The sequence below is a fragment of the Saccostrea cucullata genome, unplaced genomic scaffold (genome assembly GCF_032062105.1).
Source record: "Saccostrea cucullata isolate Sc308-1 unplaced genomic scaffold, CSIRO_AGI_Scuc_v1 ctg585, whole genome shotgun sequence".
NCBI lineage: Eukaryota > Metazoa > Mollusca > Bivalvia > Ostreida > Ostreidae > Saccostrea > Saccostrea cuccullata.
Window position 1 is genome coordinate 202811 of NW_026923868.1, and position 26051 is coordinate 228861.

General features: G+C 33.1%; 1 protein-coding gene across 8 annotated transcripts in view; it reads left to right on the forward strand.

Annotated features, from left to right (window-relative positions):
* Positions 1-19072, forward strand: part of LOC134265131 (receptor-type tyrosine-protein phosphatase kappa-like) — a 189990-nt gene extending 170918 nt beyond the window's left edge. Inside the window, exons 14-26 of one of the 8 annotated variants that reach the window (XM_062747372.1) lie at positions 4457-4493; positions 5538-5635; positions 8703-8831; positions 8977-9119; positions 11107-11242; positions 11375-11524; positions 11638-11737; positions 11826-11899; positions 12175-12300; positions 12526-12648; positions 12780-12898; positions 17601-17755; positions 18639-19072. In XM_062747372.1, the coding sequence (XP_062603356.1) occupies positions 4457-4493; positions 5538-5635; positions 8703-8831; positions 8977-9119; positions 11107-11242; positions 11375-11524; positions 11638-11737; positions 11826-11899; positions 12175-12300; positions 12526-12648; positions 12780-12898; positions 17601-17755; positions 18639-18703 (1455 nt within the window). In that variant the 3' untranslated portion in view covers positions 18704-19072. The remainder of the gene's footprint in view (positions 1-4456; positions 4494-5537; positions 5636-8702; positions 8832-8976; positions 9120-11106; positions 11243-11374; positions 11525-11637; positions 11738-11825; positions 11900-12174; positions 12301-12525; positions 12649-12779; positions 12899-17600; positions 17756-18638) is intronic. The other 7 variants (XM_062747378.1, XM_062747377.1, XM_062747374.1 and 4 more) reach the window with 7 other exon arrangements.
* The last annotated feature ends 6979 nt before the right edge of the window (positions 19073-26051 follow it).

Below are 26051 nucleotides of genomic sequence, written 5' to 3' on the forward strand. Positions count from 1 at the left end.
ATGGTAAGAAGAAGCCAATTATTTTCCTTTTCCATTATTCATTTCATTTTCGATCCGAAATTGTAATAATTTTTGTTGACAACTGTCTTAAAGAATCCTAATTTTTTTCTCACAATGAAGATGATTTTCAAAAATTTTAATTCGTTTCCTAGTGTGTAAAAATGGGTTTTATGGTGACAGCTGCACAAAGACTTGTGGTCATTGTAAACCTGGAACATATTGTAACAATATAACAGGCCTTTGTCTGGAAGGATGTGATGACCATTGGAATGGTTCACAATGCAAAGGTATCATTTTTTTTCCATTTTTTTTTTATAAATGACTGAATATTACATATTTCCACTGTAAAAAAGACAATGAACTCCTTTCGTCTTCAATATATTAATTTACCAATTAACAGAGATACTTTTTGTTTGATTATTTATTTATCTTATCATTATACATTTTTGTAGTGTGTAAAAACGGATTCTTTGGAGACAACTGTATAAAGACTTGTGGTCATTGTAAACCCGGAACAAATTGTCACAATGTGACTGGCTTTTGTTTGGAAGGATGTGATGACCATTGGAATGGTACCAAGTGTGATGGTAAATTGTGTTTAAAAATGAAAACGTTTTATTCAATTGTTAAAGTCAAATTGAAATCTTATCACAACCTTCCATAAAAATATCCAAAATTTTAAATAAATATTATGACACACTTGTTTTCGATGCTATGGTGGGAATACTGTGTCGCTGAGTAATATGAATAACAGCTCCATATCTTTACCTATTGTTTGTATGTATCTTTGTCTGAAATTGAAATACATGAAGAGAAGTTAAAGGTGCATTGCAGAGATAATCAGTTTATGTTTGGAGCATTGATTCTGTATTTGAAATTATATTCATATATTCATGTTCCAAACCTCTTCTCCCTGTTAGAAAACTTTGAATAAAAATACGATGCATTTCTTCAGTATGCATACATGGATTCTATGGTTGGAATTGTTCAAGTTGCGGGAGTTGTGCGAATGGAACCTTTTGTGACAATATTACGGGAAAATGTCCAGGGGGCTGTGAAAATCATTGGAATGGAACAAAGTGTGACGGTAATTGTAAAATTTAAACAAATTATTTTTTTTCCAAATCTTTGAGTTTTGCGGCTACTATTTATTTTTTTTTTTTTTATCAACTGTGGTATTCAATTTTTAATAATACAATTAATTAATAAATTGTTTCTATTTTTAGCTGTAATATTTCAATTAGTATTTTGGTATATTACAGAGTGTGACGATGGATACTATGGATTTAGTTGCAATAAAACGTGTGAAAATTGCATCCAAACTAAATGCACAAGAACAGGGCATTGTCTGCTTATAAACAGAGATTATATGAAAGGTTTGAAATGTGATAGTGCATATCCTGTTTTTTTTCTAGCTGAAATATATAAACATTTCACATAAGCTTTAAACTCAAAGTGATCCTAAAAATAATCATCTTCTCCAATCCAAAAAATGCTATGATTTTGTAATTGTGATTTCTTACAACTATTTATGATAGTAAAAGTGTTTTTTTTTAGAAAACAATTCAATCCTTGGGGGAAGCTCAGCTGGAATTATTGGAGGGATCATTACGTCAATAATTATTGTGGTAGTTGTTGCGATCTCCTTAATTATTGCTGCAAGGTAGGTTTAATCACACCATAGAAACGACAAGAAGTCTTTTTACAATGCTATGGATGAAATCGTAAAAGAACCTACTGAAGGTGGATAAATTTTGGCACATTCAATTAATTCTATAGTCTTAATAATTTACATTTAATGCCAATATTTTTTTCTCTAAATATACTATGTCAATCAGAGTCCCTAGCATCGTTTTCATATCATTTTGTGGTTTTATACTTCATAACCCGATCTTAGTTTTTATATCATTTTATGGTTTCATAATTATCGTTAGACCTTTATTCCAACACTGAATTGTGTAAAGGTACTTGTACACAGATTTGAAGTCAATATTTTCTCTATAATATTACGACTTATATATTTTAAAAGCATTTCACACAAAAATTAATTAAAAATCTTATTTCATTTAAAAGTTATTAAAACTTCAAATTTTTTGGCGGGTTTGATTGACACATCCTTGCACTTTCACAAACTTTAACCTTATTTTTAATCCTTAGGAAAAGTGGCAATGTTGTTGTGTATTAATGAGAAATATCAGTACTTTCATCCAGAAATATAATTTTATTAAGAGTAGAAATATTAGAAAGCAAAACTCCTTCACAAGTATCGTCATTCCGAACTAAGAGTTGCGAACAGAGTATAGCAAATCGAGCAGACTCGTGTTATGTACACAATTTTTGTAAACAAGGCGAGAGTTCTCTTATTGTTTACCGGGCGCATTCAATCGTCACAGTCTGCTTATCACAACTGCACGGATTGACAATATATTTTGTGTTTGTTCGCTTTCGAATATGTCTACTCTTAATTTTCCGGATTATAGTATTAATATTTTTCATTTATACATAACGAGATTGTCACTTTTCCTAAGGATTAAGAATGAAATTAAATTTGTGAAAGTGCAAGGATGTGTCAATCAAACCCGCCAAAAAATTTGAAATTTTAATATCTTTTATATCAAATAAGATTTTTAATTTATTTTTGTGTGAAATGCAATTAAAATATATAAGTCGTAATATGATAGAGAAAATAATAGCTTCAAATCTGTGTCCAAGTACCTTTAAGGAGTTTTTCCCAATCATAACAAGGAGCACCTGACGGGTGTTACATGTATATGTACCAATCGGCAGGAGATACTCACTCCTCCATGGCACCTTATCCCACGTCTGACGTTTAGAGGCCCATGTTTGTTCTTTTGATTTGTAGCATTTAATTGCCTTTTGAATTTAAATACCTTTCATATGCTTCATTTTGCATTCTTCAGATCTTTTCTATTTCTAATTCTTTATGAAAACAACAACGATCCTGTCTGAATGCTTTTAACGTAATAAATGCTTAATTTTCCTTATTAGCATTAATTAATTGAATATTAAATAAAACACTTTAGAATTAGTGCATAAATTGTATTCCTTTTTTTAAGACGACGGAAATTGCATATTAAAGAAATAAATGAAAAAAGAAGCCTTGCAAAGGTTTTTGAGGAGGAAAGTAATAAAATTGAAGAAAATCCTTCAGATATAATTAGTAAGTATACTACAAAAAGTCTTTTCGGTATATGTATATTACTTTTTAACAATAGAATTTCAGCAAAAGAATTTAAAAAGCAGTTTTTTTTTTATCTTATGCATCACCGGGGAGGGGGTGTCTTAAGTTAAATACTATAATATGAACTTGAAAATATGACGTTTTGTTTTTAAATTTTACAGGGGTCCATATGTAAATACTATATAATATACGTAAAGATTTGTTTTATTTTTTACAGGTGATTTACAACGATCAGCAACTCACGAATCAAGGCTTGACATTGTTGGTGATTGTGTGTATTACAATACAAGTCAAACAACCAATGATTTTAAAATTGTACACCTGCAGAAAAGTATAGCAACAAAAATCGTTGGTGAAAAGTCCCCTTTTCTTTTGGAATATAATGTAAATCTTTATTTTAAATTTATCAATATGTAGCTACATGTATTTCTTATTTCCCAGCATTTCCCTGGAAATATCAGTAATTCCCAAGAATCACCAGTATTTCCCATCTTCTTTGGGAATATGAGTATTTACCGTTTTTTGTAAATCCTGTTATAAAAACAAATAATTTTGAAGTTTATGTAGTTTTATTATTTATATAGGTTAAAAATATACCTATGTCCTAAAATGATAGTTTTTTTTATTTTCAACAAATTTTTAAATATTTTTTGGAGAAAAAAATATCTTCAACGAATTCTTCGTATAAAGAAGCCCTCGAGTTTCCATGTCTTCCTCCCTGAACATTCTTTCCATAAGTTTCGTCTTCCTTTTTCAAGTTTGTCATAAATACTTTATTTTAAAATAAATTGTTCTATTTTCAAAACAAATTCAAGAGACTTCCTCATGGGGACTCAAATAAATGTCGCACGGCTCAGGAGAAAGAAAATCTTGTCAAGAACCGATTCAAAACAACATTTCCTTGTAAGCATTATATTTCTTGCATGAGTAATATTCATTACTTTGTCATAATCTAATAAAAACATATTTGAACGACACTCTCTTAGGAATTATCGATGTTTCTCAATTAAAAGCAGACTATGAATTTGTTATTGTAAAATTGAAATATTTTTATGAAACATTTCAAGAACATTAATACAAAAACTCATGTTTTTAGATGAACATTCCAGAGTTATTCTCCAAGAGAAATGGAACAAAGAGGACAATGATTACATTAATGCAAACTATGTCAGGGTAAAGGTGTTTAATTCAAATAATTGATTATTTCTAAAGGTAACATATTCATTGGATTGTATTTGATAATTATTGTTTTAGGATTTGAATGGTGAAAGACGCTTCATTGCAACGCAAGGTATAGGTCTTTTCTTTTTTCTTTTATTTTTGCAAAAAAAATCCGTTAAAACTCACTAACAAATGTCTTACTCGTTTCGCCCAAACAAATCAAAATTAAGAAAATAATGCTTGGTATACTTGTATTCTCTACTAGTACTGCTATTTAAATTTGATTTATATCGTTACATTTTACAAATGTATGAGGTATAATTTTAAAGTTTACATGAAATTGAAGTGTAAACAATATATTTAAGCTTTTTGTTTTTCCAGGTGGGTTAAGTTAAGACATTTCTATGTACATGAACTGATGAAAATACACAATGGATGTATCTTTTTTGTAGAGAAAATTCATTTTCGTTTACATACTTAGTTCCCAAGTCATGTTATAGTCAGTTTCTATTATGACGTAACGATATGAGGTTGTAGTTCTTTACTACTCGTAGTAATAAAATACAACACAAAAAATAAAACACACCCACAAATATCTTTGGCAAAATGGCAGTATCCTAGTATTCAATTTTATATATTCTATGTACTATTCTGAGAAGATTATTCTGAACATGAATAAAAGTGCTGCACAAATCTAAATCAATTTTTTTCTAATTGAATAAGAATTTGACTGGTATATAACCTAGTTTCAATTCACTTCCAAACTTTGCAAAAAGGAATCAAAAATGTTTTGTGCAGTAATATCTTTTATCCTTGGAATATTCTACTTCCAATAAAACACTGTTTCTGTACAAATTAATAGGGTATTTTCGTTCTTTTTTATGCTTGTCATTATATTACGCCATGATATAAATTGTCAACGTGGTCTCTTTCAGTTAATATGTTTCACGTTTTCCTGTATAACAGGAGCCTTAACTCACTAAAGTTCATGCAGTTATAAAACATGTCATCTTGGTTTTATACTTTTTTAAAAAACATCTTTTGTATTCCTTCTTTCACAATACAACTTTTTCTTTAAGTACACCCCATAACATAAATTCCTGAAAAAATGTATGTAAAATATGTCAATACAAGCGTTGAATTTTAAGTGATTTTATTTATATTTGGCCTTCAGGTCCTTCGAAGAATACAATAGCAGACTTTTGGAGAATGGTATTACAAGAGAACATTGATTGTGTTCTTATGCTCACAAATATTGTCGAGAATGGAAAGGTATACCATAACTTAATAAAAACCCAGGAAATATATAATTTTTTTCTTCATGTTTCAATTATATTTATGTACATTATTTTTATGTTTTAGGCCATTTAAAATAATGCATGCTTGCCCAGTTGCCCTTTCTCGACTCACTATTAAATTATGGGGTCGATAGGTGGTTTAGAAAAAAAAAATTCCAGAAAATTTCAACATGTTTGTTGACGGTATAAAAAGAATTAAAAAGCAAGATGTGTTTGAGAAACACTATGCGCCCAGCGGCAACAAAGTTATTTAAAAAAGCTATTTTAGCATTAAGGTCAAGGTCACAAGGTCATTGACCTTGGTGTCATTTAAAAGAGCTTGATTAGTGGAGTATGCGTACCAAATATGAAATCTTAATCTTTCATGGTTCAAAAAATATAGTGAGGGTTCAAAAAAGCTATTTTAGCATATAGGTCACAATCAAGGTCACAAGGTCATCGACCTTGATGTCGTTTGAAAGAACTGTATTAGTGAAGTATGCATACTAAATATGAAGTCTCTATCTTTCATGGTTCAAAAGTTATGGTGAAAGTTAAAGTTTGAAGATAAAAGCTATTTCTAGCATATATGAGGGGTGATCAAAAAGTTCGCGAACTAATTGAATTTCTTCCATAAAAGAAACAATATTTGGTTTCAATGTTGATTATATTTTAAATTAATCCTCTCCGATTTTAATGCACATTAAGCACCGTTCTGCGCATGCGCGAATCACGTGATAATGGCGGTCACATGACCTCCTACGTAGCGTTCTGTCACAAAAGTTGAAAGATTTTTCTGAGTTTTATATTTCTTTCCATGTGAGTTAATTTTTATGACAAGAACAGTTCATTTATCAGAAATGGTCAAATCTCGACAACGGAATGGTTGGATAAGATCGTCCTTTTTAGAAATAAGCATGGCGACCATCAAAACACAAATCTTCTTTCTTCAAGGTGGATAGAGAATGGGTGCCTCCTTTTTAACATAACTAATATGTTTAAAATCTAAAGTAAACGATATCTTAGGTATTTAATAATTATATTATTGTTCAAATATTCAACTATTTTTCAAAGTGTAAATTGGAAGTTTGTGATAGCAAAATGCTTAATAAAAAACACATCTCTTTTCAAACTTGCTCTCACTGGGCAAGATGACAAGTATCATGTTTAACCATCTCCCTTCCTTCACAAAAGCGATTAATGCAACCATTAATTAAATTTATAGGAGCTCATCTATCTTAATAAACTGTGTACAAATTATTATATGATACTGCAGAGGGATTTCTAAGATATACAATAACTTGTACAGTCGTTCGTTGAACGAGTTCGACTAAGACAACCATTTTTCGTCACATGTGACCTACATTATGACGTCATTTTCCCATTGTGACGTCACAAACAAGAAGAAAGACTTTATTCAACATAGGCTATTTATAGACCTTGTGTATGGCTATGTGTGAACCGAATTTCATTCCAATCTGAATTATGGTTTTGTAGATATAGAGATAGTTTGCAAACTTTTTGATCACCCCTCGTAGGCCACAGTTAAGGTCACAAAGTCATTGACCTTGGTGTCATTTGACAGAACTTAATTAGTGGAATAAGCATGCCAAATATGATGCCTCTATCTTTCATGGTTCAGTGTGAAAAGAAGATTTTGAGTCGGGCCATTTTTGTCCAATTAGTCAAGAGATGACAACCAACCTTTAAAAATAAAGATTACCTTATATGTATATTTCTTGCATGTTATTTTTATACCCCCGTAAACGAAGTTCTGGGGGTATATAGTTTTTGTAGTGTCCGTCCGTCTGTCTGTCTGTCTGTCTATCTGTCACTCTGTTTTTCTGTTTGTCGGCAACAACTTTAACCTTGCCCATAACTTTTAATTTAGTGGAGCTATGACTTTCATATTTCACATGTGTATTCCGTTTCACAAGACCATTCTTTGGATAACTCCAAATTTGACATTTTGACTTTGACCTTGGAGGTTGACCCACTTTAACACAGAAATTCCAAACTTTTTCTTTGGAAATTATTTTTGAACAGTAGGTACCAGGACAATTATACTTCACAAATATATTTTTTGTGGAAAGACCTTCATTAAATACCAACAACTTTAACCTATTGACCTTGACCTTGGACATTTTTGTTGTTGTGAAAAAAACTTTAACCTTGGACATAACTTTTGAAAAGTAAGGTATCTGGCTTTCATATTTCACAAATGAACTCCTTGTGAGAAGACCCCTCATTGGATACCAAGAACTTTGACCCTTTGACCTTGACCCTAGAGTTTGACCTACTTTTAAAAAGCAAACCTTGACCCTTATTTTAAAAGGGTTAGGACTTTTCATATTTCATTCTTGTGACAAGATCTTTTTTGGGTCCCATCAAATCCCTTGACCTTGACCTTAGAGTTTGACATGCATTTCAAAATCGGTAACCTTTACCATAACTTTTGAAGGGTAAGGGCTAGGGCTACCATACTTGACAAATATATTTTGTCGTGGCAAGACCTTTCATTAGATACCAATAATTTTTACCTATTGACCTTGACCTTGGTGATTTCCGTACTTATGAAAAAAACTGTAACCTTAGCCATAAATTTTAAATGCTAAGGCCTAGTGATATCATACTTCAGATATGTAATCCTTGTGAGAATACCAAGACTTTTGACCCTTTGACATTGACCTTAGATTTTGACTTGCTTATAAAAAACAAACCTTGACCATAACTTTTGAAGGGTTAGGGCTAGGGCTTCCATTCTTCACATATGTTTTGTTTGTGACAAGACCTTTCATTGGATACTATTTGCCTAGACCTTTGAGATTTCCGTACTTATGAAAAAACATTAACCTTGGCCTACTTTCATATTTCACAATTGTATTTTGAGTGAGAGTACTCTATTTTTGATACCAATATATCGAATTTGCATATAAGAAAAGTTTAATCTTCGCTATGTTGCCATAAGGGGGCATAAGTGTTTCACAAACACATAATGTTTTTGCTTGTTTCAGGCTTTTCTTATTTATAAGTTTATATTTGCATTTACATCATTCATTTAGAACAAATGTACTCAGTACTGGCCAAATAAGGATCACCCTATGAAAATTGGTCCATATAAGATTTCCTTGTTGGAAGAATCTACATATGCTTTCTACACAGTTCGAAAGCTTTCCATAAAAAGGCAAAATGTACGTTATATTTTTTGCAAACTACATATTGACAAATTTAAAATATTAATATACCGGAGTGATTTATATTCTTAAGAAAGCGCTTTATTTTTATTTTTTATTGGAACTTTTAGAAGACTGCACTAAATCTCATTGATCCTTACAGTCAAATGAAATGAGAGCAGTCACACAGTTTCATTACACGGCTTGGCCTGATCACGGAACCCCAGAAGAGATAGAACTCGTTCAGTTTCACAAAGCTGTTTTGAAAATATGGCAATCTGGACCTCCATTATTGATTCACTGCAGGTTGGTGATAAAAATAATCAATTACAATGATACATATAAAAATAAAAATGATACGGAAGAAATAATGATTTTTCTCATTTTAACTTTACTGGTCAAAGACTAGAACATTGTGTGAAATAGCGACGTTTTCATTATCCGTCTGTCTGTCTGTATTTTTTTTTTCAAAATGTAAATTGTAATTTCACTTTGACTTTTATTTTCTTTTTACTTTTATGTGATAAACCGTAGTGGTAGAGCGATCGCTTCGTGATCGGGAGGCCCGGGTTCGATTCTCGTTCGCGGCGCCGCGTCATACCTAAGACGTAAACATAGGTAGTGACTATTCCTTCTCCAAACGCTCGGCACTAGATGTAAAAGTCACAGGTTTTTAGAATATGACCTTAAAAACGTAGGTCCCGTGTCATGGTAGGCGCTGGCTCGATAAAGAACCCTCACTGCTCAATGGCTCTGAGTGCCGATTATAGGTCTACAATTGAAGCCCTTCACCGGCATACGGTGACGTCTCCATATGAGTGAAAAATTTTTGAGAGGGACGTTTAACAATATACAATCAATCAATCTATATGAAAATGTATCTACCTTCATCATCCTAAAATGCAATAAATACTTTGAAATTTCTAACTTATATTGTTCCCTTAGATTTTTCATAGAATACATGTATGTTGTGTTAATTGAATTTTTGTACCTGGCTCATTTCAACGTCCTTTATATGCAGGACGATTTAATTCTGTCTTCTTTTCTCACTCTTTTACCTTTCTTTTTCATTTTCAGTACTGGTTTTATTTCCTCTTCATCCATCAGACTATCTAGCTATGATTTTTTTTTTACCTCGTACTAACAAACCTAAACGACGAACATAACGTATCTAATTTATCATAATTGCGCCGCATGAATAAAATAACAAATATATATCATTATAACAGTAACTTGATCCGAAGGATCGTATCACGGCGCGGATCACCAGATCTAACGAGATGTGAAGCGTCGAGTTTGATCTGATGATCCGCGTCTGTCAACGAGACGTGATACGGCTCTTCGGATCAAGTTACTGTTATAATGATAAATTTATTATATACCCCCTCATATCTAGCAAAATATAGCAAAATAAAACTTAAGAGATCAATTGTATAACATTTATCAATAAAACAAGGCAAAATAAAAAGGGACTTTTTAACGCGAAAGAAAAATAAAGTCATGTTTCTGTATATTATGTCATCAGTTTCAGAGAGTGGTGATATGGATTCAGAAAACCACAGTGTGGTGATCCGGAAAGTCGGATCACGACGTCACGTGATAGCGTAAAATCAACAGTAAAATTGAGTGATACACATTAGGTATATAATAAAGAAGATTATCAGTTGTTTGTAGTTTGAATTTATTTCACGAGCGGAGAGGGTTTTCATCATATTCACACTTGCAAAGCAAGAGTGAAAATATTAAAGCAAATCTGTTTCACGGGTGAAATTATTTCCATATTCAACATAATATTAAACGATTTGTTAATTAAATGATCAATGTTTTTCCCCTTGTCCACTGTCTTTTGTTATATAGTGTCAAAGATTATATGACACTATAGTTCAGCTGTTAGGATGGCATAGCTTAACGACGTAAAATGAAAAAAAAATCAAACATGGATTTCAACACTTTGTTCGAAGAAACAGTCTCTCTATTTGATAACAGACCAAAGAGTAACTTAACGATACTTTCTATAATTAGTTCTGTCACAACATCTGATATTCTGTCAAACTGTAAAAGGATGTCATATTAATATGCTTTCACACTTTACTTAAAAAGTTGAAAACAGTTTTTCACTGTTGAAAATGTAATGTGTCACAGGTGGTGAAGAGTCAAGTCTCGACCGGGAGCGCTGGCACGGTACACCAGAGGCCCGTTCGAGACTTGAATTCTCACCACCTGTGACAAATATATGTACTGTATTTAATACCAAAGGAACAGACAATCAACTGCGTGAACTTTGACCTTTCAGTGCCGGAGTGGGCAGAACGGGGACATATATTGGTCTGAATGTATTACTACAACAAGGGAGAGAAACGGGGAGGATCAACGTTTTTGATTATGTGAAGCAAATGAGAGAGGACCGAATGACCATGGTTCAAACAGTTGTAAGATTACCTCATGTGTTTAAAGATATACAGAAAATAAATATTAAAATATTTGTTTCAATTTTGCCCTCTATATTTTAAAACTCCCCTCTTTCTGCTCATCGTACGTACACCATCAGTATTTCACTACAGGAGCAGTATGTGTTTTTACATAAAGCCTTACTTTGTGGATTCCAAGATATAGAGACTGTGATATCTGAACATGACCTTCGAGCAACAGTACTCACGCTTTTGAATGATGCCTCGCCTTTTAATCAACAGCAACTTAACAAGGAGTTTCAGGTTTGATGAATGACCAATTGGTATGACCTAAACCCTTATTGTTCAAAACGACCACTCGTTTGCATAGCTGTTTGTTTTTAATGCATTGTATTTTACATTTGAATGTTTTTCAGTTATTAGTGGTTTTGAAACCTGTTTTTGATATTGAGACCTTCGAAGATGCTGTGAAACCTGCGAACCGAACCAAAAATATGGATATGGATATTTTGCCAGGTATATTTGCTCATATTACCCTCTGTACTTATTATACTTATTATGCTCAGTCAATTGAATACTTTTGAACACTAAAATTACATTTCAGCATCAAAATATAGACCCTTCTTAACAACCTATGTTAGAGGAAAAAATGACTATATAAATGCAGTCTTCATTTCTGTAAGTATCGTCATTTCGACTTGAATATACTTGGACCATCTCAACTCTTAAAGAATAAAAACCTCTGGATGGGGGGATGAGTATATTTTTAATTCATTCATAAAGTAAACGCCATTTCTCATACATTTTATTTTTTAAAGCAATAATTTCTTTTCAAAAACCAAAAGTATTATAACAAATCAAATTTCAAAGGAATGTTCTACATATTTGTGCATTGAAATGATACACTTAAGAAAAATGGCACAGACAATATTCAATGGAAATTTAACTTTCAGACATTTAGGAATCCACTAGGATTTATTGTTACCCAGAATCCTCTTCCTGATACTGAGGTTGATGTATGGAGATTGTGCAAGGACCATGACGTGGAATCAGTGGTGGTTCTGTCTGACGACAATATGGTATATCACGTTTTATTTGGTATAAATCACAAGTTTTTTTCTTAATTGCTATAAAATACATTTCAAACAGACCCTCTAGCTTTGTATAACAGTTCCAATGCAGTTGTCTTTTTCTAAATATCTTTTCAGCTACCTGTATACTGCCTATTTCAAAAAATCTTATTTCTTCAGTGCATATTAATGAAAAACATTATAAAGAATACTTACAAAATCTTTTTAACAAAGGGAACTTACTGGCTTCCCAATGGAGGAGAAAAGCTACAGTGTAAACCTTTTACCATAATTACTAAAACCAATAGGTTTGACAGTGATGATATCCAACAAGATCGTCTTCTAGTATCAACAGATGTAAGTCGATTATGTTACTAAAACTTTAGTTTGGTTATTCACTTTTCATAAATTACTTCAAACGTTTATTGTGGTTTTTCAAACATAGCCATTATAAATTTATAATATTTTGATATGTTTCATGAACCAAGGATTACAGATCGTTTATCGAAGTCTTCAGAATTCCCTCTGAAAATGATGCCGCTTTACTGAAAGTAGCAAAAATACTTCTAGAGAAAGAAAATGCATCAACATCACTCGTCATAAGCAGGTAATAATATGAGCCTCGTCGGATAGAAATCGACCTTATGGCAAAATTTATCGAATTTGAGATTTTTGTGTTTTTTAATGGTCCAAGTTAAACCATTACAGAAACTGAAAACGGAATCAAAATATCTCCATTTATAACAAAGTTATTACATTTTGAAACTGGTATGTTTGCAAAATTAACTCTGAGTATATCGTGGTTTTTTTCACGATTCAATTGTGACGTCATGGTTTATTCTCCGTTCTTCGGTAAGGCACCTGTCAACGCGTAGCAATCCAAGCGGTCATCAAGTCTAAGTTAAAAGAATTGTTAATAAATGACAAAAACAGATGATCATGATGTACAATCCCAAAAACTGTGTTAACTGTATTTTAAATCCTTTAAAAAACGAATACTCAACCCCCCCCCCCCCCGATCTTTAATTTCTACTTTTCTGTCTTTCGTACCGACAGCTTTGTCTCTATGAATAACTGAACTTCCAATAAACAAAATATAGATTTACACTATACTGCTTTTAAGTTTGATAAAGCCTGTATCTTCAAAGCATGCAAGTTAGTTAACACACTATGTTTGATTTTACATAATCACCATGTAAAGGAAAAGGGAACCAATGTAGATCGATTCAACATTTACAGCGATTCGAATTCGATCTCAGAATACCTTGTTTATTCATGCAAAATACATGAACCATACAGCCAATAAATTCACAACTTAAATCATGCTATACTGTAACGTGAAGCGCCAAGCGGTCACCCATCCAAGGGTTAAACAGGCTCGCCGTTGCTTAACTTGCCTGAAATAGAGGGAGACTCTACCGCATCACCAGAAAAGCTAGCTCACTAGCAAGGCAGTATAAGTTCCCTATTTATACAGTGTACTGTCCGCTACACTACAATAATTACTCTAAAGTTAAATTTAAAAAATCACATCCATCTGTTTATACAAAGTAATTACGTGAAATCAAACATGCATGATGTGATACTACTCCTGTGTCTAAAAATAAGCTCATTTTGTTAGGATTTTTCTCCCTAAAACCGTTTCTACTGCAGCCACATTCACCTTCAAATAGCTAGTTCATAAATATACACCCTCTTTTCCTCCAATCATTCTCGCTTGGTTGTAATTGGACGGATAGCTCGACAAAAATTTAGCCACTGTGTCTTTGTATTATTACCCCCTCCCCCCTCCTAGTAAAAACCCAATCGTCTTTTCATCAAATGTCTATTATCCATAATGTAGAAAAATAAATACTAGTAAGTAAATATACATATACAAATAATTGATTGATTGAATTTTGCTTGACGCCGAGCCGGCAAGATTTCAGCAATTATCGGCGGGAAATTTTTATCTGTTGCATGCAAAATACATGTAGTTGATAACCTTAATATAGGGAACTATTTAACGTTCCATCCGACGGACTATAGTTTCAAAAATATGTTAACAGTTAAGAAAGATTTCTCTCTGTGTTCATCAACAAAATATCTCATAATGTACAAAATTTTACTTTAAAAATCAATTTGATGTGAATAATCTAAAATTCATTGTTAGATAAAATTATAATCATGCATCGTTCGTACATTTTTAATTAACTTCGAACGCGAGAGGCCTCACCTAATTTAGAAGAATAAGTTTTATAGTTACATGTAGCGGAAAGTCACGGGAAACATAATTGTTTGCACATTGGTAAGCTGAAATTCTCGACTCAATAAGTATGCATGCATTATTTTTGGAATATGATTTTTCACTTTTTTTTTTTGTTCTTTATAGCCTATAGTTTATCATCATCGTATACCCAAGGATGATCTCATCTTTACTCATCACCGGGCGATATGTAAAGACGAGATCACTCGTGGATTTCCGACGATGATAGTTTATTTGTAACGCAATATTCTAATGCATTTTCAAAAAGAAATTTTTCATAAAGTTTACAAAATATTTGTATCAACAGAAAAAAAAAATGAATGGATATCAATATGAATTTCAGAAATGCAAAAATTATAATTTCTTTGTTACATGTTACTGGAGTAATAGAAATGCATTGAAGGAAAGTAAAAGAAAAACGCAAGCTATATTGGATTACGATATAAAACCATGTGCCAAAACATTTTCTTTCTTTTACAATTCAACTAACTGCAAACGAACTAAATGTTAAAAAGAGAATACTTGATATCGCGATTACTTAACTGAGCGGAACTCTTTCGCGAAGGAGGTAGGAAATGTCTGTTGGCTGGGGACAAATGTGCTATGGAATACAATGCAAGATCGATTATTGTAGAATTTATAAGTACAGATAAGTAAAAATTCCTTGTGGAATACCTTGCTAACCAATCGCTGAACCAGTCTAATTAATTATTGAGAGGAGCTTATCCTAAAATGTTGCATTTTTACGATATTTTTAACGAAGCAGGCTCCTCTCATTTAATTTTCATTGAAAATCGTCACATTTTAAAAGTGATAAAAATAATCTAAACTTTCCGTATTTGACATTCTACTATTTGAAGTTCAATTCTTGGCACTACATTGTACTTTCGGCATAAAATTGTTAAAATCATTCGATTGTCACTACTGTAAACAATGCCATGTGCCCCAGTAATCTCGTGAGATTTGAGCTTTCTCGACTCCCCCGCAAAAGAGCGGTAGTAAGTTAGATAACTGCGAGGTACTTGCGATATTACGTATTGATTACTATAGACTGTATGGATTCTAAAATAAATTATATCATATTTAGCCGGCGAGATAGCTTTTTATACATGTATGCTGACTTAAGAACCCCCCCCCCCCCAAAAAAAAAATAAATAAAATAAAAACAACAACAACAAAAAACACATTTTTCTCTCCTTTAGAGAAAAATAATATGTATGAAGGCACGCAGCGTACGGATCGGCAGAATTCTGTAATCCCGTTCCTAACCCTAACACTTATAAAATTATAGACATTTCATAATTATTTGTTTTATGATTTTGTAAATAAAAAAAAATCAAATTAAAAAAAATGAGATTTATAATCAAGTTATCTGTTGTGGTTATCCACCCTCTCTTTAAAAAATAGAGAATTGTAGAAGAATTTTATAATGTAGAGAACATATTGATGTTATAATTTGAAAGTCTTAGTACAAAATGAAACCATATTCCAGTTATTCACGAACAGGTGAAATCCTGCTCAAGATGATTTTTGCGGAAGAGTTTGGTATTAACGGGGTTTGAAATACTTAACATTATGCTGAATATTTAAGAACACCTTTCACAAAACTTTTCTTTTTGACACCCGACTTTAGAGTATATTTTTTTTTGGTTTACAACTCAACATATTAATGACATACATGTAGAAGATATATATGTTTTACAAACCGGGCCCATCTTACATTTTCGCCAGCCAAGTTAAAATCATAGGTGATCCATCGTCGGTATTTTTATATACTTGCAAAATAAGGAGTGAAATATTTAAGAAAATTAACTTAAAATCTGGTAATGGAAGAGAGACAAAAGTAAAGATAGAGAGAAAAAACATCTTTTTTAAAGAAAACGATTCCCTGTGTTGAGCCTCTTTTTGCGTCAAAGGGAAGCAACTTGCTCAATTTATCGTATCCAGTCGCTTCGGACAATACGTGTTTCCGTTTGAGAATTACTGATATATGAAGAAATTGCCTTAAACAATACCAGTATTACTTGTTTCTTGATATCTCTTGTAGTTAGAAAAATGCGTTTTAAAAGTTGTTGAATTGTGGCCTTTGTACATTTTGTACTGAATCGATATGCCTAGCTGTTTGTTTTGTTTTGGTTGGTTGGTTAATTTCTGTGATAAAATTTGAAAATACACGTAAATCCATTCAAAGACATAAAATATTAAAGTATATCTAATATAACATTGCGAATTTAATCGAGAATGAATGAATACACGTGCACACGATGATAGTAAATGAAGTTCACACACTAGGCTATTACTGCATCAGTACATGTGCGATTTTCTTTGCCAGATTATGTCTCCTCTGGCTAAAATTTATACTCTAAACTACAATAAAAAATATATTCTGTACTTCCTCAGTAATGCATCATGCCATTTTTTCTTCGCTATATGTCTACCAACTTATTATTTATCTGGTGTTAGATTTGGCCTTACGTCTTCTGCTGTTTGAAAAAAAAGACTTAGTGTAGATCGGACTCGGCATTCCTCTGGCCTGTGTTTACATTGATCCATGGTAACAATAAAAAATTAGGCTCTACGAAGGGGAATACATTTAAACTTTGTTTATCTTATTAGTACCTGTTTAAAATGATCCGATTTTTTGAAGAAAAATTCTTTGAACTGCAGTTGACGATGTCTAAAACATTCCTTAAAGTGAAAACTATGTGTAGTAAAAATACCGGGAAATCTTTCTCAACTTTATTCGCTTTTTTCTCATTATGACGTTGCATACGATAAGGTCGATTTCTATCCGACGAGGCTCATATATTGCTTCATATGTGTATAAATTCTTTACCAAATACTAATATGACAAACTGACGTCCATCGAAAAGTTAATATTGTACACTTTAAAAATAAGATATTAAAAAATCATATCAGAATTTATTGCAAATGCACTCTACCAAGATCTTTGATATTAAATCTTCTAGCGTGTATTTTGTTAAATCGTTTTTATTTTAATGATGTGGAATCTTTCCCAATCGACGTATGGACACATTATTATTAATTTATTTTTTATTTAAAGCAATGGTGCTGGTCCTGCGGGGGTGTTCTGTGTTTTACATAATGCCCTTGAACAACTTCGTATGGACGGAGAGGTGGACATGTTTACAAGAGTCCGACAGATCCAGACAAGGAGACCAGAAGTCATCACAACGCTTGTAAGTTTTGATATAATTGGTTTGCAATTAACATTCTTCTAATTGTAAAACACAACGAAGGTCGTTTTAAAACATGTTGTCCTAGTATATGTATGACCTATTTAGATATAAATTTTTTAACATATTGTATTGTAAAATAAATGGTTTAATTAATTCTATGATAAATACATTGTATTCATTTTCCAATTTCTGTCGTTAATATATCTGTAATTTTAAATAATATGCGGTACATAATGAGTTTTTCTATGTGCCCGGATCGATAGATCCGGGGCGTATATTGTTTTTGTCCTGTCTGTCTATTTGTCTGTTTGTTCATCTGTCTATTTTTCTGTCTGTTTTCAACTTTAACCTCAATATAACCTTTGAACCGTTAGAGATAAAAACCTTTTCTTTGGTATGCTTACCCCACTGATTATGTTCTTTTAAATGACACCAAGGTCAATGATCTTGTGACTTTGACTGTCACCTTTATGCTAAAAATATATTTTTTTTAACTTTCGCCATACATTTTGAACCATAAGAGATTAGATACTTCATATTTGGAATGCATACGTCTCTTCTAATATTCTTTTAAGTGATAGCAAAGCCAATGACCTTGAGACTTAGACTGTAACATACATGTATATGCTAAATATACCTCTTTTAAACTTTTTCCATAACTTTTGAACCATATGAGATAAAGATTTCATATTTAGTATGCATACTCCGCTAACTATGTTCTTTCAAATGACATCAAGGTCAAGGAGAGAGAGATCATAGGCATTTATGCCTGCTGTTTAATCCATTTCTAACGCATAAAATATATTTTAAACTAATGACCTTGTGACCTTGTTGCCGCCGGGTCCCTAGTGTTTCACAAACACATCTTGTTTCCTCCATGCTCTATATTCATTGTGTTTTAGGAAGAGTACAGGAGATGTTACCAATTACTTGTTGGATCCGTTTCATCAGAGGGGATATATGCTAATGCTTGAGTCATACTCAATAATGTTTTCTTCAATAGGAACTATTAAACGTTCATTTTTCAATATGGATTGGAGAGATTCTATCAGGGATCTGTTTATGTAAATGACTTGATTGAAAATATAATTCATTTGAATTGAGCTCATTTACATTTATCATTATCAAAATTTCTTGTAATTGGAATATGTGTATTACATTTACTAAACAAACTTTTTTCTTTTCTTGCATAGAAGAAATTTTACTTGGAAAATATTAGTTAATACTACAATAAAGTTACAAGTATGGACAAACTCAGTAAAAGTTTACATATGAAAATAAATTTCAGAATACCTTGGCTTAGTTCTAAAAGTATAATATATATTTTAAGAATATATATATATATATATACAAAGCTAGGTCAATCTGTGAAGATTTTTTACAATCTCGCTTTCCTCTGAAGAATTAAATAATATTTCCCAGTTTCTTTTTAGAAAATAAATGCTAATGAATAAAATGTTTTTATCAATATTACTCTTGTAGTGTTTTTTGTTGCTGGGGAGAGGGGGGATGAAAGGTATTCTCAAGCCCAAGAAGAAAAAATTAAAAGAAATATCAACTTTTCTAAAAACTGTGGAATAAAATTAAGTCTCAACCATATAATGAAATATGTGGAGATAGCGAACATTTTTCGAGATCTAAGGTCAAATAAACATAACAAAATAGGAGCGGAGCAAACACGGACTTCAAAACATCAAAGGTGGGGTCAGGTGCCATTGAGGAGTGAACATTTTCTGACAACTGGTCACACCCGATGTGTACTCCTTCATATGATCGGGATTGAGGAAAAATCCGTCGTCAATTCATTGTATTAAATAATGGAAGAACAATAAGTATGAAAAACGTCAGTCAGTAATTGACTCAATGATAAATTGTATTTGCTGATAAGGTCATTGTATCGACCATAGATCTTATGAAATGATGATTTCTAAACGAGACTGGTTTTCTGCTGTCAGCTTGGCACTCTTAATCATACCTGTACCTCCCCTTAACTTCAGCCCCTGGTACTCACCTGTCAGTTCCGATCATGGTCTCAAATCTTCACCGAAAGTTTCGATTCTAAACCATGATATCCTCCAGTTGGTGCACCAACAGAGGTGGACAATCCACTACTTGATAGATCCCGACTTCCAGCAGAGTTCATCTCGGCGGTGCCATATCCAGCAGGATGAATTTTCTGCTTCTTCTCCCAGTCTCCTTGCTGCTTTCTTGCAAACTCTTCCTGATACACCTAATCGCGTGAGCAGCTTCCACAGATTGCGCAGAGAAACCTCAGACTACAACTGACCTCTATTAGAAACAGCCAGACACACCAGTCTCTATTCCTGCAGTCTGCCATGAGATCTGCATACTTAAGACTCCTCCTCTCATCAAGGGAGGGGGCGTAATATGTTTTTCGAACTTTTGCCCAATCCCAATTGTAAAGTTTATACAATAAAATATGTTCAAACCAACATGATGACTTTCAAACATCAACTTATCTTACGTATACACCAATTTACCAATTTACCCTCATCACCCGTCTTTGAGTTATACAGTACAAGGGAATAATTTTTTCACAGCCTTGATGCTGATTTGAATGCCTCCATTGCTTGTCGAGTTAATGCTAGAAATTTGTATTATGATGCTGATTGAAATTTGGCCATAGTTTATTCGATACACAAAAGCATGAAGTATGTCTGAACAATTAATAAAACTAGGACTTTTATTGATAAACAAGACCATGAAGCAAAACTATCAGCTGTCTTGTTAAAGTCATTATCTCGTAAGTTTTGTGTAACAAAAACCCTCTCATTACTAGTTTTCTGATTGTTAATTCATTTACAAACTGTGTTGACGAAAGATTATTTGCCGATCATGACAAGAAGCACATAGGGGGAATGATCCTATCACTTCTCCATGCTCTTGTTCTGTTCTGTTTTGTTTGAATAGACTTTTGAAGTTGAATACTATCTGATATCTTGATTTATCCCATGTTTACCCATTTACCCCGTTGATATGAATTCTTGGATAATTTTTCATATCTCACAATAATTGTGACAGTTTTGCCTTGAAAGATGATGTAAAATGAAGTGGAGTAATATATCAAATAACAGTGTAAACATTGATATTGATGTATAAAATAGGATAAAAAGAATCTCCAATGAGTTTTAGTTAGGTGTGATTTTTATGCAACTCGTTTATTTTAATCCCAGCTTTGGGATTAAAAAAACACAAATTATTGGACAAAATTAATCACATCTAACTGCAAATCATGGGAAATCCTATATATATATAAATATTATTTATTGAGTGATTATACCCGCACTTTCTAAAGAAAGTTCGGGTATATTGTTGTTACTCATGTCCGTCCGTCCGTCCGTCCGTCTGTCACACTTTTCTTCCCTGAACTCCTCCTACATTTTACACAGTAGCTTAATCATCTTTTGGGAGATGGTTGGTGGGGTCATGTAGATGTGCAGTAAGGTTTTGGAATTTTGATTTTGCCCCGGGGGGTCAAATGGGGGTCGAAAAATGACGTTTTTTATGCAAAAAGCCCCGTCTTCCCTGAACTCCTTCTACATTTTACTCAGCAGCCTAACCAGTTTTTGGGAGATGGTTGGTGGTGTCATGTAGATGTGCAGTAAGCTTTCAGAATTTTGATTTTGTCCCAGGGGGTCAAATGGGGGTCGAAAAATGATGTTTTTTAAGCAAAAAGCTCCGTCTTCCCTGAACTCCTCTTACATGTTACTCAGCAGCCTAATCATCTTTTGGAAGATGGTTGGTGGGGTCATGTAGATGTGCAGTAAGGTTTTGGAATTTTGATTTTGCCCCCGGGCGTCAAATGGGGGTCGAAAAATGACGTTTTTTAAGCAAAAAGCTCAGTCTTCCCTGAACTCCTCTTACATTTTACTCAGCAGCCTAATCATCTTTTGGAAGATGGTTGGTGGTGTCATGTAGATGTGCAGTAAGGTTTTGGAATTTTGATTTTGCCCCGGGGGGTCAAATGGGGGTCGAAAAATGATGTTTTTTATGCAAAAAGCCCCGTCTTCCCTGAACTCCTCTTACATTTTACTCAGGAGCCTAATCATCTTTTGGGAGATGGTTGGTGGTGTCATGTAGATGTGCAGTAAGGTTTCAGAACTTAGATTTTGCCCCAGGGGGTCAAATGGGGGTCGAAAAATGACGTTTTTTAAGCAAAAAGCTCCGTCTTCCCTGAACTCCTCTTACATTTTACTCAGCAGCCTAATCATCTTTTGGAAGATGGTTGGTGGGGCCATGTAGATGTGCAGTAAGGTTTTGGAATTTTGATTTTGCCCCGGGGGGTCAATTGGGGGTCGAAAAATGATGTTTTTTAAGCAAAAAGCCCCGTCTTCCCTGAACTCCTCTTACATTTTACTCAGGAGCCTAATCACCTTTTGGGAGATGGTTGGTGGTGTCATGTAGATGTGCAGTAAGGTTTCGGAATTTTGATTTTGCCCTGGGGGGTCAAATGGGTGTCGAAAAATAACTTTTTTAATGCAAAAAGACCCTTCTTCCCTGAACTCCTCTTACATTTTACTCAGCAGCTTAATCATCTTTTGGGAGATGGTTGGTGGGGTCATGCAAATGTGTAGTAAGGTTTCTGAATTTTGATTTTGCCCCAGGGGGTCAAATGGGGGTCGAAAAATGACGTTTTTTATGCTAAAAGCCCCATCTTCCCTGAACTCCTCTTACATTTTATTTAGCAGCCTAATCATCTTTTGGGACATGGTTGGTGGGGTCATGTAGATGTGCAGTTAGGTATCGGAATTTTGATTTTGCCCGGGGGGTCAAATGAGGGTCGAAAAATGACGTTTTTTATGGAAAAAGCCCAGTCTTCCCTAAACTCCTTTTTCGTTTTAAACAGTGGTCTTATCCTCTTTTGGGAGAGTTCACTCTTTTGAAATTTTGTTAAAACATCAAGGTCAAGGGGTAAAAAATAAAAGCATATTGGGAAACATCTTGTTATAGGTAATGTTCACTTGAAATGTGAAAGTTGAATCCCTTCTCAATGAAAAGGAAATACAACATTAATGAAAACTAAGTTAAACTTCAAGGTCAAGGTCACAGAGTCAAAAAGTCATGATACATTTGGAAAGGTCTTATCACAGGTAATATGAATGCCCTTTCATTTATCTTTCAAAATGATCAATTCAAAGCAATTAATTTGTTTATGAAATTAGGTCAAACTTCAAGGTCTTGGGTAATAAAAATCATAGTGTATTTAGAATAGTATTGTCCCATTTAATACTAATACACATGTTTAATATAAAAGTCCTGTCTCTTCTCATTCAAAATATATGACCATGATGACCAAGGTTAAATTTATTGTGACAGATGGGCAGATTGACAAACAAATGAGATTTAATGTACCCTACCTTTAGCGAAAATGGGGGACAATAAATGCCTTTGCTGTTCTTGAGAAGAAGATTTATGTTGGAAAAAGTCCCCTGCATATCTAAATGTAAATTGGTTGAAATTGGCCCAGTGGTTCTAAAGAAGTAAATGTGAAAAGTTTGCAGACAAACAGATGGACAACAGAAATCAATACATTTAAGAAAACAGTATGCTTATAAATAGTTAATCAAGGTGCTTTGGGTAGCAAAATAAAGCTAAACTGGTATATCTAATTAATTTGCAGAGCTTAGTATATTCTAATATGCACAACCTTTTCAACTCTTATCATAATAATTTTTTAAAATTTATATCACCATGTCTCATTCAAGTGAGAACTAGAGATATGACCAGAGCTTTATCTGTTGAATATAAAATATGTACATGTATACTGTGTTTTTTTAGTAATTTGTTTGTTTGTTGTGACAGCAACTGATATGGCAGCTTTTGGCAAAGGTTGAAGTTTCTCAAATGTAAGTCAAACTCCAAGGTCAAGGTCAAAGGGTCAAGTTTGTTGGTATCAAAGGGAAAGTCTCGTCACAAGGAATACACATGTGAAAAAAGAGAGAAATCCCTAGAACTTCCTCACCTGTTCAAAAGTTATTGCCAAGTTTAAAGTTAAATTGGGTTCAACTCTAAGGTCTAGATCAAAAATAATTATACCTGTTGAAAGTTCACAATGATTACACATGTTAGAGCATGAAAGTCCTAGCACCACCTGTTCAAAACTTAGGCCAAGTCTAAGGTATTTTTCTTGTAAAAGTGGGTCAAACTCCAAGGTCAAGAGGTCAAAATTGGTGGTACCCATTAAAAGGTTTTGCCAAAAGAAATTTACCTATGAAATATTGAAGCCATGTGTATAGCCCAATCCACTTAAAACTTATGGGCAAGGTTAAAGTTTCTGTGGACAGACAAACATACATAAACATAGGAAACAAAATATGTATATATAGTCAAATGAAAAAATTTTCTACTATCATGGAGTCATAAGATCAATTGTCATTTCAGGTACAGGGAGTCAGTGGCTAGGGAGATCAGACACCCCCCCCCCCCCCTAGAATTAGCAGTTATTTAAATAAGACTGTGTACTGTAGAGAATAAAAATGACTTTGGACATCCTCCCCCTTAGAAAACAGGGACTCCACCATCATTGTTTTCATTATTATATTTTATTTGCTTCTCAGGAAATCTTGAGCTGATTTTTTTGACTGAGGTGTGACCCCCCCCCCCCCCTCCTTTCTGAAAAAAAAATTCTGGATCTGCGCCTGTATAATATTGAATGTCCGCAACGGGAGATAACTTGACAATGTGAAATTTGTCGACTGTGGCATGCGATGATCTTTGACCCTTTTTGAACTTCAACCTAACCATTTGCATTTATTTATTTTTATGCAATATATACTAAATCTTGTACTTACCGAATGTCATAGGTCGTGACAACGAATTCATGAAATATAATCCATATAATCCAATTAAAACACAAGTAATTTAACTGACAACACTGCATCGTCAGCATACATGTGCTAAATAATCTCATTCGACAAACCTTTGCTGATTCCATTGCCAGTATGAATCGGCCGAGGTGTGCCGAGAGGTGATATCTATAAATATGATAATGGGTGACGCAAACCCAATGTGAATGTAGAAAATAAGATGTTCACACGTAAAACTGTTTAGTACAAGAACAAATTTCAAACTAGCATAATAAATGCCATAAACTATGTTTTAACATAACTTTGCCATCTAGGTCTATTTTTAAAAAAATGTGAGAGTGAGAGTGTGTGTGTGGGTGGGTTGGGGGGTGGAGAGAGAGAGAGAGAGAGAGAGAGAGAGAGATAGGCATTGACAAATTAATCGGGTTGTATTTTCAATGGTTTTTTTTCCCGACCAAGTACTAAAATCAGTTTGCACATTTTGATAAATTCATCAAAAACGCTTTGTACTAAAATAATATTTTATGTCGTTGAGAAAGTAAATTTAAAAAGTTCCAAATTATGGGCAAAATATTTATCTGAATCTAATTAAGTAATTTACTTTAATCATTAATTAAATTCTGTTATTTCAGACTGGTAATGAATTAAGTATTCAAAATACATATATGAGGCTCATAGATCATATGGTCACCTGAAAATTTTATGTTCAATTTGACGAATACATGTACGGTGATAATTATAGAATTATTTTGACTTCTTCCTTGGAAAGTCCAATATGAAGGAGTGTGTATTTAGAGGCAAACACCATAGTGCGGGTATTACTGTCTCATGACAGCATCTAGTTATTCGGAAGTTATAGCTATTTACCTTTAATACTTTTTAACGGAAATTAGTTGTTCGCTTGTTTAACACTCTTTCAATAATTTTCAGTCTTATCTAAACGCTAGGAAACTGGTAATGGATTGTAATGGATGTAGGTTCGTTTTATGCATATAAAGGTCTTGTCCTCATATCAATTAATTGTCTATCACTCTCTGCCCTATTTGGTATATCAAAATATGTAGAAACTTTGTGCTCTCTATTGCTATGACAAAATTTCTTTCAGAGAATACAGGTATTAGAAAACAGCCTTTGTGAAAATGCAATGTTCTTAAACTTTGCAGGAAACAGGCTACGCGTATTTGAACATTTTCAGAAAGAATATAAATACGAGTGTTGTTCGAAAAATTCAAGGACAACTGTTATATCTTTTTTTATTTGACGTAATATGTTATCCAAATTTGATAGAAATATTTTTACAATAAATCCAAATAATTTCTATTATTTTTCTTCCAAAATATTACAATTTATTCAAAACCTATCATCCAGAATTTAAAAAATGCAAAAACTGGATCGCGGAGCAGGTCAAAATTTAGTAAGTTACAGCTAATACACTATATAATGTCTGTAGTCGTATCTCTGTAAAACGGAGCAAAAACAAAAAACAAC